General features: G+C 38.3%; 1 protein-coding gene and 4 non-coding genes across 13 annotated transcripts in view; 4 read left to right on the forward strand and 1 right to left on the reverse strand.

Moving 5' to 3' along the window:
• Positions 1-13,702, reverse strand: part of LOC134801806 (uncharacterized) — a 67,500-nt gene that overhangs the window by 7,408 nt on the left and 46,390 nt on the right. For 6 of the 9 annotated variants that reach the window (XM_063774415.1, XM_063774417.1, XM_063774420.1 and 3 more), the window contains exons 4-18: positions 11,495-11,598; positions 10,400-10,549; positions 9,585-9,711; positions 9,142-9,253; positions 8,476-8,593; positions 8,155-8,244; positions 7,739-7,862; positions 6,953-7,082; positions 6,447-6,550; positions 5,862-5,882; positions 5,232-5,432; positions 4,594-4,688; positions 2,371-2,474; positions 2,085-2,172; positions 320-532 (exon numbers count right to left, since the gene is read on the reverse strand). In XM_063774415.1, coding sequence (XP_063630485.1) covers positions 320-532; positions 2,085-2,172; positions 2,371-2,474; positions 4,594-4,688; positions 5,232-5,432; positions 5,862-5,882; positions 6,447-6,550; positions 6,953-7,082; positions 7,739-7,862; positions 8,155-8,244; positions 8,476-8,593; positions 9,142-9,253; positions 9,585-9,711; positions 10,400-10,549; positions 11,495-11,598 — 1,781 coding nt within the window. The remainder of the gene's footprint in view (positions 1-319; positions 533-2,084; positions 2,173-2,370; positions 2,475-4,593; positions 4,689-5,231; positions 5,433-5,861; positions 5,883-6,446; positions 6,551-6,952; positions 7,083-7,738; positions 7,863-8,154; positions 8,245-8,475; positions 8,594-9,141; positions 9,254-9,584; positions 9,712-10,399; positions 10,550-11,494; positions 11,599-13,702) is intronic. The other 3 variants (XM_063774418.1, XM_063774419.1, XM_063774422.1) reach the window with 3 other exon arrangements.
• On the forward strand, positions 3,477-3,548 carry Trnac-gca (transfer RNA cysteine (anticodon GCA)). The gene has a single exon. It is a non-coding gene; the product is annotated as a tRNA-Cys (tRNA).
• On the forward strand, positions 3,655-3,726 carry Trnac-gca (transfer RNA cysteine (anticodon GCA)). Its single transcript has one exon. It is a non-coding gene; the product is annotated as a tRNA-Cys (tRNA).
• On the forward strand, positions 12,342-12,413 carry Trnac-gca (transfer RNA cysteine (anticodon GCA)). Its single transcript has one exon. It is a non-coding gene; the product is annotated as a tRNA-Cys (tRNA).
• On the forward strand, positions 12,511-12,582 carry Trnac-gca (transfer RNA cysteine (anticodon GCA)). The gene has a single exon. It is a non-coding gene; the product is annotated as a tRNA-Cys (tRNA).

Below are 13,702 nucleotides of genomic sequence, written 5' to 3' on the forward strand. Positions count from 1 at the left end.
CCACTGTTGGGCACAGGCCTCTCCTACGAGAGGGCTATAGTCCCTACGTTGACCCAATGTGAGTTGAGAACTACAATACTCCTTTGAATTTCTTCGTGGACGTGTGCAGGTTTCCTCACTATGTTTTTCCTTAATCGAAAATGGTAAATATCAAATTATACTTTGTACATAAGTTGATCTATCGTATTCCAAATTACAATAGCAAATAGCACCAACCAGAATCTACATAGTTAAATATTATATGTATATGTTTATTACCGTTTTGGTCTTAGTTGATACAAACATGTCAAAATAGGCGACTTTTGAAAAATCAACTTACCCGCTCAAATGCTTAGCGATGAACGTGTGCTCGTTGTAAATGTGCAGCTTCACGCCCTTCCGCCGCCACCTCGACCGCTGGGCCACGGCCAGCGGAACCAGGTAGTGCTTCCTGATGCCCGCCTCCAGAGTTTCTAGCACCAACGTGGACGCCTCATGCACGAACGTGCGCGCCGACGCCGTGCTGAACCCGGACACCTCACTGAGGGAGGATCTGATAGTTAGTCCATCAAGGGAAGCGTAAAAACCAACGTGATGCGATGAAAATACGCATCGTTTTCGATGTCGCCAAAACCAAAGGGTGATGTAGATAAGTGGTGTGGTTTTGTCAGACAATGTCCATTACGGACATTGTAATATTGGCCATATAAAATTGCATTTACATGCATTGTTTACCACGTTTGTAAAGTTATTTTTACATATTAAAAAAAATATGTAAAAGAAGATAAATTGAGTAACAAATGAGATTTAATTAAATGAGAATTATTTGAAAAGTGAATTAAAACATTAGTGATAACATTCGTGTGACAGAAAGTAAGCGTGGATAAGCGTTTTGAACACGCCATTTAGGGAAAGAAAGTTTAGTATGAAAAACCAGTGTTACCAGATTGCAGTGCGATTACCCCCAGCGCATGAGTGTTGACAGATGGAAAGAAAGAAAATTTACCATTAGTGCCATAATGTTACCAGCTTATATAAATATTCTAAATATTTTATGGCAAGACAGCATTATTTGTCAGTTATAAGCATATTTAGTTAGTAGGTAATTTAATTGTATGGGTAAAATACCATAAACATAAATATGTTTCATGTGAACGTTAGATAATATAATGTAGTCTTGCCATGCCACAGCCATAAACAATGTAATAACAACTTTGATTGCTGAAAAAATACAGTGAGATTATATTTTAAGAGCAACACTCTTCAATTAATAAAATGTACATCCTATTTAGTACCGATTGGGTATCTCTGATCTTTCTAAATAAGTTACCAAAGTTTAAATCATTAATAATTGTCGAGTGCAAATAGTTAAGCTTGTCATTCCAGCCAGTGCACTTTATTCTTCTCTGATGAGCTTTCATTCTTCTCTATGAAATCCCCCCCGACAAACATATTTTTCAACCCTTAGCTAAATTTTGCGTGGAGTTTAGGTAATACTGAGCAACTTTTTCTATGGGATCAACCCTATTTATGAAATTTATATATTATACTTTAATAATTATGAAAACCACATCGTGAAAAAAAAACCCTGTTGTACATACATTTTGTCTGATCAGGCGGCTTAGCACGGTCGCGTTTTTATCCCTTGTCACCATGCCTGTCACGTTCTAACTAGTATGTAAGTGCGAAAGGGACGCGCATAGTGATAGTCGATAAAAATGGAACCGTGCTGAGCCCGCAGATGTCGATGTTTGTTATGGGATGGGAGAACCAACAATTTTTTCACGATTTTAGGTTGGTCCCATAGTAAAAGATTCTCGGTATGACCTATGAATTTATCTTGTAAAATATGACGTAAAGACGTTTTCAAATGTCCGATTTAATATAGGATGTCGAATACAACCATAGAGAAGAAAAATGGTACTATATTGTTATATTCAGTTTGTAGTTCAAAAGAAAACCTAAATGCAAAACTAAAAGGCTTTGATCCCATAGAGCACTCCGTAGCAGCTGTTTTCTCCAATAGACATCCGACATCGGATCCAACAATGTGAAAACGCGCTAATGGTTGAAAAACAACCATACACAAGGTTCCAATCACGTACCTTCTAGATGTCCTCGACTCGTCGCCAGATTGCGCTGGTGACGCGCCCGCTGAATATACGTTTCTATTGGGGACGGATAGGGCTTTATCTGAAACCGCACAAAGTTAAGAGAAAAATTCAGACTGAATTCAGGACAACGGATCAATTGTTGACATGCGACGTAGCGGAGGGTATGGAACATCAAATGTTGGCAATACGGCATGCAGGTTTCATGAACTTTCTGCTATTTGTGGTACACTTTTAATATGTTCATGGATATCAGTATTTAATATAAATTGGCACTGACCTTGGTGGTTTCTCTCGGCGCTGATGCTGCGGACGCGACTCTGGTCGACGTCGCTGTCACTCGGCAAGTCCAGCGACGTGCCGCGCGTGCGCGACCGGCCCAGCCTATAACGTAACGGATTATAGGATGCATGTCCGATGGCTTACATAGGAAAAATCATAAATTCGATGTGATTGTGTATTAGTTGGCAAATAATTTAGTAGGTAGTGTAGGTACATGAATGTCTACAATGAATTCGGGTCATGTACACTTAAAATTCCAATATGAATTAGTGAATAGTATGGCAAATAAACTATTAAAATCATGTAGGTAGATGATTGCCTACATTGGATGTTGAATTGAATCTGAGTCTGTGACGAAATGTACTAAATCAGAAATATATAAATATCGCATTGAAAATTAATGTATGACCCAAGACTTTGCTTACTTAACAAATAAACTGCAAGAAGCGTATGCCAAATACGAATATTAGGTCATGTTACTATAAATCATACCAAATGTGGTTAAAACGAATGCATGTATTATATATACATAAGTATCGAAATGAGCAATACATAGGTACATACTTTAAATAACTTATCTTAATCATTCATAATTTGTGCATGGAGTGCAATATTCTAATAACAAACGAACGAACGATTCGACAGAAACAGCTGTTCCATCACAATTTTTTAACAAGTCATAAATTTTACCAATTTAAGCGTTATTTGCAAGATCAGGGCATTGAGTTATTATTACCTACTAGTAGAGAAGCCATACCAAACAATGAAATTGATGCAATCACAACCTGTACCACTCGACCAAAACGTCGCAAGCGTCGAAATTTTCATGGCGATTACGCGTTTAACTAGGTCGCGAGGTTCTCCCTCCGCTTCTATGGTTTGATGTCAAAACAACATCAACTCATGGCGCAAAATACTGGTTCTCTGTGCCGGTTCTCTACGTTAGTAATAACAGTTCAATGGAAAATACTCATTTTTTAAAAGCAACAAATATTTCATATAGAAATATGGATATGGATCGGACGTGACAAACGCGGCATTATCTGCCACCCACACGAGTTTTGTTTTACAAACAGAACGCGTTTTCTGCATATCCTTTCAAGTGGGGATATAGCTCAGTGGTAGAGCAATCGACTGCAGATCGATAGGTCCCCGGTTCAAACCCGGGTGTCCCCTAAGCAAGTTTATTTTTTATATTTTTTTAGCGAGTGACAATTATTTAAAGCTGACGCAACTTACGTGTTAATTAAGTATTAGAAATTATTCAACAATATTGTCAAGTGGGGATATAGCTCAGTGGTAGAGCAATCGACTGCAGATCGATAGGTCCCCGGTTCAAATCCGGGTGTCCCCTAAACCCACTCCTTTTTTTTTTCAAAAAACCTATAAAAACGTATTTTTTTGTTTTGTTTATAAAGCGGTACAGTTACGAAACAACAATTATTACTTTTTTTACCTACCGCATTTTTTGATGCAGATCGCTATGGATAAAAATTAATTCGGTTACAATCCGGTTACGGCCCCATGTAGCCTAGATTTTTTTTTTTACTGAAATTATGTGTAAAGGCGGAACGTACCTACATTGTTTGCAACTATTAGAAAATTTTATGATCAGCAACTTTTATGGAAGGTTTCATACGTAAATTATATTATTAATTTTAATGTCACAAAGAAAAAAAATCCTAAGAATATGTTTTAAACTGGCAGTGTACTTGGTTAGAAAAAATATAAGTCGGGAAAAACCGACACAAAACACATCAAAAACATGTTAACACTTTTAATCTAAGTACACAGATACAAATTATACAAACATTAATAAATAAAAAGCAGAAAATACTACAAAAATACCTTCTTTTAAGGTTCTTAGAGTCAAAAATCTGTGTTTTTCAACCTTTGACAAAATAATTGTTTCTCGAGACCAACCCCAGAAGGGTAGAAAACAATTTCGCAAGTTTCGCAACGCAACCCACTGCCCTTCGTTTCTGTTTCTGACCCGGGGGCCTAGCCAATATGGCAATTATACATTTTTACTTTTTGTTTGGGGATATACGATTACCATCTTGGCTAATAAATATGCCCATTGTTTTTTTTTGTTTTTTATTAATAGGGCCTTCGTATAGGTTGAAAAACTTTGAGCTAGCAAGCATATCTTAACTTATAATATTAATCACTGGCAGCACATACAATATATATTATACAAATGATAGGCAGTGTATTTCACCTTCTTTTAATGGTACCGAAGAAGTCTCTCCTCCTCTTCTGCCGCGGCGCAGGCTCTGGTGATGCTTCCTCGGGTTTCTGCACGTAGTCTCCTTGCTGAAAATATAACTTGGTTAGTACCTACCTTTACGCTAGACATTTTGTTTGAACTTATACGCTTTTGAGGGTCGGTTGCACATTGCACCACCTCTTTCACTGTTAAAACGTTTACTAAATTTTATTGTAGGTACCAATGCAATATTTCACTATTGAATGACGCTGATCAGTGCCGGCTAGTGCAACCTATGGTGTTCCTTTCTTTTAAGATACTATGTTACTTAGGAAGAATTATTATTTTTTTGTCCATTCTTTCGATTGGCATCATAAAAATAGTGGTGATTTTTTTTTTCACATTTAAGTCGGTTCGATTCCCAGACGAAGCAAGTAATTCTTAGAAAATCTTTAAATGCAGAATTACTAACTTTTAAAAATAACATAAAGTCTTCTTTCAGCAAAATATCCTATCTACGATATTTAAGGTACTTTCCCTTGATGTCCCATAGTCTTGGGACGCCCTGTATAGCTTTTTAAAAGCGCTGAAAATCTATAGCATGCCTAAACATATGCAAAAACACGTGCGTGTTAATACAAAAACCGTACCTCCGTATCTCCGTTCGCCTTAGCACCATTCTCCTTGATGCGAACTTGCCGCGCCGGCGACGAATTCGGCGACACATGCTGTTCCGTTCTGTTCTCGTCTATGCTCTCCATCGTGGTGCTGGTGAGGTCTGCCGAGTCCACGCTGTTTAGCGTGTCTTCACGCTCCACTTCGATGAATTTACCGGAGTCGGTTAGTTCGACCTTGAGGTTTCATAGGGTTAGTATGCACACAGCACAAATTTTAAGAAGGCGTTTTCACATTTTTTTACTTTTATAGTTGAAGATGATTATAATTGTTTAGAGTACGTCGAAAGGAACCTGCTTGGTAGTGACAAAGTGAGGAAACGCAACTAATAAACTCATTATTTTAAGTATAGGTGTAACGAGTGTAAAAACAAAATAGGTATGTAGGTAGGTACATATGTACGTAAGTAGGTAATCAAAGTTTTTGACTGTTAAAACGCCTCCTTAATAAAATGAACATCCAAATCAAAATCTAGGTTAAAATTAAGTAACGAACTTCTAGCAAACATGCTAAAACTGTCTAAATTATTTGCTAAACTGACAAATTGAACATGATATGTACTTGAAATGAAAAAAATGAGAATTTTGTATTGAATTTTTTCTTACCTTGATTGACTTCTTTGGCTCCTGATTGTATAAATCCAATCCAAATCATGCATCATGGTAAAACGCAGGCAGAATGAAAAAAAAACAAAGTCAATGTTAATTCAAATCAAACTTTCAAAATGTAACTCGAAAAACAAAAAAAAAACAAATCACACCATTGATTTTTTTAATCGATAGATAAAAATATCTTGCAAATAAAGTCAATGGGAACTTCTGAGTCTTCATTTGGGACGTCATTAAGTGAGATCATTACAATTAGGTACGCTATGGATATAGCTATGACAGGAGGAATGTGTAATTTGTCGTGGTGCGTTCACAAATTCAAAAGGAAATGTCCCACTCGTCCCAAGGAGTGTACTTGAAAGGAAAATAAATTATGGCGATTTATCTTAAGATTGAACTTGACTGTCATAGATCGTGGGCGGTCGTGATTGTCGTGCGTTCAAAAATCAAAGAAAATTGTGTATACTTTTGCACGGCATAGTCCTAACTATGAGATTTGTTGACTCGTCTGATGGGACTGAATGAGACTTTATGTTGCAAAAAGGAAAGTAAAGTTGTTATGACGTAACTACGAGGTCTCACCCTTTGTACGGAGTGTATGATGAGGGTGGACTTGTTGGCGGCGTTGGTGGGGCTCAACTCCAGTTCTCGGAGCGCCGACTCCGTTAATGCCGAGTTTTCGTGTCCTGAAACATAAATATTGTCATATTTACATCAGCTTCCGAGTAGCAGTAGTAGTTAGTAGAGGTATCAGCACTATGTGTAGATTGTAGATCCTAAGGATACCGGCCTTATGGCCTTTTTGAAGGATGACATTATTAGTGTGGATGTGTAAAGCCAGCGTTAACACAAATCCTGAGCATACAGCAACAATTGTGTTTCGTGCATTATTTTTTTACGTGCAACTTTAAGCTACCGAAGGGCTGGTAACTACTCTCCGTTCTGCGGAAACTTGGTTTCACTCTTTGTGGTCTTCTTAGTGATTCTCTTACGGCCATTTATGCAATAATAGCGTCCGAAGCGAATCCTTGATCATCAAAACCATCGCTGTGATCCAATACTATCATCAAGTAGGGTAGGGCACTAACCGTTCTGCTTAAATATCGTCTTGGTGGTTGTGGTAAGGTGGCCTTGGGGTGAGAGCGTGCGTAGCGACTCCTTAATCTTGACTGGCCGAGAGCCTAAGTCTGGGATGTCGGCACCCTCTATGAATAGGAACTGAAAACATTGTCATATGTGAGGGTACTTAAATGTATAATAATAAAGAAATATCAGAGGTCCTCGAAATACGTTATTGTTACTTATGCTTTTTTTTGACATTTAGATTTTATTCTAGAAATTCTAGACTAGTATTTTTTTATACAATCTTTTTAATGTTTGACGATCCTTTTGTGAAATTTTTAGTGTTAAATTTGATATGTATAATAATCCAATTTTATTATGGCATAATACTAACATCAATAAATTGCTCTGATAATTAGATTAAGATTAATTACGATTCATAAGAGCTTGTTGCTAGGCCTACATGAATAAAGTAAATTTTGTTTGTTTGTTTGTTTGTTTACGGCCCTAGTTTTGGCCCCTGGAAAAAAGCATATAAACCAAATGTCATTTAAAAAAATACTAATGATTTTAATTTTTAACAAGCAGAAACGTCTGCGAACGATGCTATTAAGCTTAGAATAAATTTAAAAGTGGAAAAATTACTGTCTTGGGTGAGACTTGAACTCACGACCCCTGGATACTAACTACCTGAATACTAATGATGTACCTCGTAACCAACTCGTAACTAAAAAAATTCCCTCAATTTCACTAAAATTATATTATCAGTTACTTTATGCAGCAGTGGGATAGGTACTAAGTAAACTACATACCTCTACAGTGAGTGTGCCTGAAATATCGTGCTCTTCCATAGGGCGAGTCTGAAGTGCTATCTGTTGCCGCTGCGAAGGTGCCGCCAGCAGCTCATCTATACCCACCAGACCCAGTCCAAGGAACCTGTAACCACATAACTCAAGGTCATTTTAATCTTAAAAGTGCTTTAAAATATTGCGAACTTTTCGATAATGCTATTTGCTCGTGTACCTACATTTTGCATTAGAATAGCGAGCAGGTAGCAAATCTTTCAGCTTATACTAGATGGAAATATCTTAACTTGCAGAGGCACGTTAATAATAATGACGCACCCAAATTTTTTTTAATTGTCTGTTATATGAGAGCAAGTTGGAAAATAATAATGATACAACTAGAGCCAGATGACATTAAAAATAAAAACATAGTGAACAATTACCTATGTGTGGAGGGGCCTCCGCCCGGGGAAGGTGGGCCCGTGCGATCGTACACCTCGAATAACAGCTCCGCGGTTTGTGGCGAGAGATCGCTGTAAGAAAAATATTATAATCAGCAAAAAAAATACTTCTGTAAACCAAACCGGTAATCCGGCTCAAAGGACCAATGAATGAGTTAGAAATTAGACCAAAAATAATGAAAATTACAATGGATTGCCCAATTAATTGGGTGGCAAGGAATCGACGCTCGCTTTCTCCCATGCGTCCTATACCTAATCAGGAATAAATACTGCAAGTGCATACTACATAGATTCCATACTTACAATAGGAAATGTTCCTCCCACTGCGGATGTTTGGTGTCCTTCTTAAAGGCGGTCTGGTTCTTCTGCGGGGGCTCATCCATCTCAACCACGCAGTATGGCGCGCTGCAGCCCGTCTTGCCTGAAAATTACAGATTCTGAGTCAAAGGTTACATTCGGATAGTTACTGCATTGTCATCGGATAATTATTGCTGATGCATAATTACAGCAGTGGGAAATGGGCTATGTCACTGTCGATTCCCATCACAAATTGCGATTAAAACGTTCGATTGTTCTGATTAGTCACAATTTTTTTCAAGGTTGATAGTAACAGTAAAGCAGACTTGACTGAGTTGATTTGATTGAATCCTGCACCGGCTTGGTAAGAAACACATTGCAGGAAGATAGAGCTCCCAAGCTTTCTATCAAGATTGTCTCAACATAGGAACAAAGCGGACATTGACGACCAAAGGCTTCCTTGTTCAAAGGCTAACAGGAGGGCAAAGTTCATACACTTTTTTATGATATAGGAGGCAATCGAGCAGACGAGACGACTCACCTGATGGTCAGCGATTACCGTCATCCGGGCGTCCAACACCAGAGGAGTTATAAGTGTGTTGCGAACCTTTAAGACACAGAAGTCAGTGTCTTAAAGGTTCCTAGAATAAGTTTTGATTTTCGGTTCCTTACCTCCCAAGTCCTTAGCGCCGACGACCTTGACGAGCAGCCTCTTCTCGCCGAGATGCACGTTGGACATGGACGCCGACGTCGGCGTCGACGCGTACATACGGTCGTGTGACAACTGGAACATAGCACGTAAACATTTGTGGCTTTCCATCAGAGAAGGGTTCTTATGCTTCATGTGCATAAGGAGCAATAGCGGCATCGTCAACATCTTATGAAATACGAAAACATTCGAATTACAACTTTGATAAGTGGCGCAAGACCGGTCATTGTGGCACTCTTTGGGGGATCCTATTTATGTCCAGCAGTGGACGTCCTCTGGCTGATATGATGATGACGATGACCCCTTTATGTGAACACGGGCTTAATCAGAAATTAGGCTTTATAGTCCTTAACTTTTGGGTCCACAGAAGAGACGTGAACGAAATTTCTGTGTATATTTTACTCACCATGGAATCATAGTGGAGGGGCAGCCGCGGCGACGGGTCAAAGTGTCTTCGCAGCCTCGGACACGTGGGATAGTGCGACAAATTAAACGCTAGTTGCGTGCTTCGGAGCGCATTCACCACGATGTCACTGAAAACACAAATCAAAAATAGATTTATAAATCGTCTGCGAAATCTATCGAAAAGATAGTGTATGGTTAATTATCTATGTTTTATCTTAATTATCTGTTTGCTTTAATTTTAGGATAACGGTTGGCTTATAAAGCGGCCAGAATTGCTTTGAAACTTGATGAAAAATATGATAGATTCTGTGCGGAAAGAGAAGAGTCGTGGAATGTAAGGGAGGCACAGACTCAATCGATATTTTTTTAGGTATGGACAAGGTGGAACGTGGGACCCTAAAAGATAGGTACTTAAATTCGTCGATTTTTGTCAATAACCTATTTTCGGAATATTTTACAGTTATCACTAAACTGTCCATAACTCAGTAACTTGATCACATATGGTACGCTGCTGGACTCTGTTCTGGGCCTTCTTTTAGTTCAACTCATATATCACTCGTTCTGGCAGATTGTATGACACTTTTATCACTTGCCACAAAAGATCGATTAATGCGCTGACACGTTTATGACAAAGATCGATTACTGCAGTTAAAGAACGCGTTTTGTCACCTGGCAATGTCAGCGTGGAGTTATTTTGTTGTAGGTTGGCCTCGTTGGGGGACGTCTTCAGTGGTCCCACGGGGGCTAGTGCCACGTTGACCTCTGGCCAACCATCGCATCGTAGTTCTCTCTTATATCCTAGGTCCTTATCCGTACCTGACTAGTTGTTGTAGGTTGGCCTCGTTGGAGGACGTCTTCAGTGGTCCCACGGGGGCCAGCGCCACTTTGACCTCTGGCCAACCGTCGCATCGTAGCTCTCCCGTCAACTTCTCAGTTATGCAGATTACGTTGAGGCGAGCACGGAACCTGGAAGTCAAAATTTGTCCTTAACTGCTATTCTTCTTTTATTTATTTATACTTTTATTTATTCTTCATTTATTTATACATTGAAAACAAAATCATTACGGTGGTATCGTTTTTGGACCAGGCAAGCTTTAAACTCGTCGCTTAATACATAGGTAGGTTAGGGTTGATAATTCTCGAAAAAATCAAATCGTTTTTAAATAAAGGACGCTTTTAAATTTTCATTTTTTTTCCGTATTTTTCAGTTTTTTTGGGAAAGACATGAAACTTTTTTAAACTAACGACGGCGTCAAAGTCAATAGACATTTTCACAAACGATCGCCAGCCAGCATTTAGATAACAAAATACACGATTAAAGCAGATGTAGTTACCTAAACCAGGGCTCTCCAAACCCCGGCCGCGACGCGGTCCAATCCGGCCCGCCGACACCCAAAGCATCCGGCCCGCGGGAGCCAGGCTCCAGAGATGTTTTAGTTTTTTTTCAGAAAAATATATAAACTAAGTGACATTGTTCTTTCCGAATAAAACTTTAAAAAACACGGTTTTTAAAAAAAACGGGAATTTTTCCGGGTTTTTCAACCCTAAGGTAGGTAGAGTACAAAATGCGTGTTACAAATTTTGCCCCATATAACTTGCCTGCAAACATGGCTAGGATGCTGTTGGATGTAGTCAGATGTAGGATGCTGCATAACAGCGAAGCGGCTCTTTAACGGCCGCAAAGCTATCCCCGCGGAAGCGCAAATATTGTTGATAGCAAACATCTTAATACATGTTGACATTAACTCGGTAGTGTGAAACCTCCACCTTCTCCCCCCTGGCAGGTTTGGCAGCTTTGAGCTGGCAAGCCGCCGTTGCCTAGCTCACAGACATTATAAGCGTCCTGAACAAATTTATTGTTTTTCTTCTTCCGACGGCGAGTGGTGCGGGAGAAAGCAATATAAAACGTACCTGTTGACATTAACTCTGTAGTGTGACACTTCCACCTTTTCCCCTCGCTGACTGAAGGCTTTGAGCTGGAAGGCAGGCGTTGCCTCACAGTCACACGTGATGGTCTGAAACATTTACATTCTGATTAATCCTTACTCATCTTACTTCGCTTTTGGTTTTTGCGTCGCATCGCTTCAGGGAAGTAAGCAAGCACCTGGGGCACCTTGGCGAGGGTTGTTTGCTTAAAAATATGGTTGTATACTTATCTTTTTTATGGAAAATGTTAGAGCATCAAAGGCGGCGGATTTAATGTTACATGGCAATATTTGCCAGTAAATCTTACTTAATCTAAGGGATTGATGTATCAGTTGAGGATTTGAGCAATTTCTATAAGTCTGATCGATTCAATAAATTGGTGGAATAGTGTATTTTTTTAGTTCAGTCACATGAAACTTTTAATATGTACAAACATCGAATATTTAACTGCTTTCAGATATTTGGTTTTATGTGTGATCGATGGAAAGTACTAAAATAACGCAAAGTAATTTTTACACAATATTTAAAAAATGTATTATCACTAACCAGTCCAACGTGACCCTTCTGTTTTCAAACCCTTTCTAAATAAAGATCACTGTCAAAGTTCAATGTAATCTGGGCAGTTAGAAAACTATCGAACCAATCTTTGGATACAACGTATCTTGCTCTTTGATAAAATTCAATAGCCATCCATATTTGAAAGGAGTAAGGTTCAAATTTAGAAAAGAGGTTTCGATTTGATAGGCGTTATAGGAATGTCATCCGCCTACGTGCCTACGATAGCCTTTTGTTATTTAGAATATAGTAGTATTTTTCATTATTAATGTCATGTGGGGATATAGCTCAGTGGTAGAGCAATCGACTGCAGATCGATAGGTCCCCGGTTCAAATCCGGGTGTCCCCTAAAATTGATTTTTTAGTGCAATATGCAACTCACATAATTTTAATTATTGTAGCAAATATTTGTTAACTTTACTTTATTTTCAAGAGTATTAGCAAGTGGGGATATAGCTCAGTGGTAGAGCAATCGACTGCAGATCGATAGGTCCCCGGTTCAAATCCGGGTGTCCCCTATGTACTAAGTTTACTTCTTTTTTTTATTGGCTGAAAAAACTAAAAAGGCGGGCGATGACTACGATCGCTTCTTAATAAAAAACAAAAATATCTTTAAAAAATCTCAAAAGTATAACAAAAACGTACCTAACACGAAATCATTTGAATTCGTGTTAAGTCCTCTCTCACATTTAGTTGTGTGATGTTTAAAAAAACGCATTTAAAAAACTACGGTAACTAGAAATGAAAAACTAATAAAATAACAATTTCGAAAATTTCACTATCTATAGTATCTATCAATGAGAAGTTTACCTAAGTTTATACTTCATTTCCGTCCATACAATTCGGACGTCAATTTGTTTGCCCATTAATGCTGACTAATTACCCAATTGTCTGTTCCGCTCAAATGGGATTGCGGCTGAATAGGGCACTCGTTTAAATTATAATCAATGGCTAATACAGTGGAAACTGGATAAGTGGAATTGCAAGGGACCGGCTGTTTAGTTCCGCTTATCCAGGTTTTCCATTTATCCAGTTTTCCACTTAACCAGGTTCAAATAAAACGTTTTCTCACTTACAGAGGCTCTCGCGAACAGAGGTTGTGGATGGTAGTAATGTCGCTTATAGAGGTCCCGTATAGTATGGTCAAATAAAAGAACAAGAAATAAATAATCATCTTTTCTTAAATATGTATGTGTATGTATTAACAAAAAATCGGTATGTAATCCTGACTTTAAAAAATGCAATACTGTAAATAATCCACAGTACTCGTATACGATTTTCAAAATTTCAAAAACAAAATCAATTAAATAAACAAAAACACTCCTAATATTTATTTATGCAAGAGAAACCAGTATGGTTAAATAAATCAATGTACCGATTGTACTTTAATGAAAACAATCCGTTATTTTGGTTTGTTGACCTGAGTCACATTTTACCACAATTCTTTCAATATCGAGAATACTGTCGAACACATTTTTGTCTATGTTTGGCTGCGATTAAAAAAAACTCCGCAGTGTTTCTATTGCTTTTTCAGTCTGTTATAATTTTTAATTTATCCCGAAGAGATATAGTTAAAAACTTGATTTTGCGCTTAGGCATTGCTTATCTAACAGCACGGCACCGCACCACGGCTAAAAG

The sequence above is a fragment of the Cydia splendana genome, chromosome 23 (assembly GCF_910591565.1).
Source record: "Cydia splendana chromosome 23, ilCydSple1.2, whole genome shotgun sequence".
NCBI lineage: Eukaryota > Metazoa > Arthropoda > Insecta > Lepidoptera > Tortricidae > Cydia > Cydia splendana.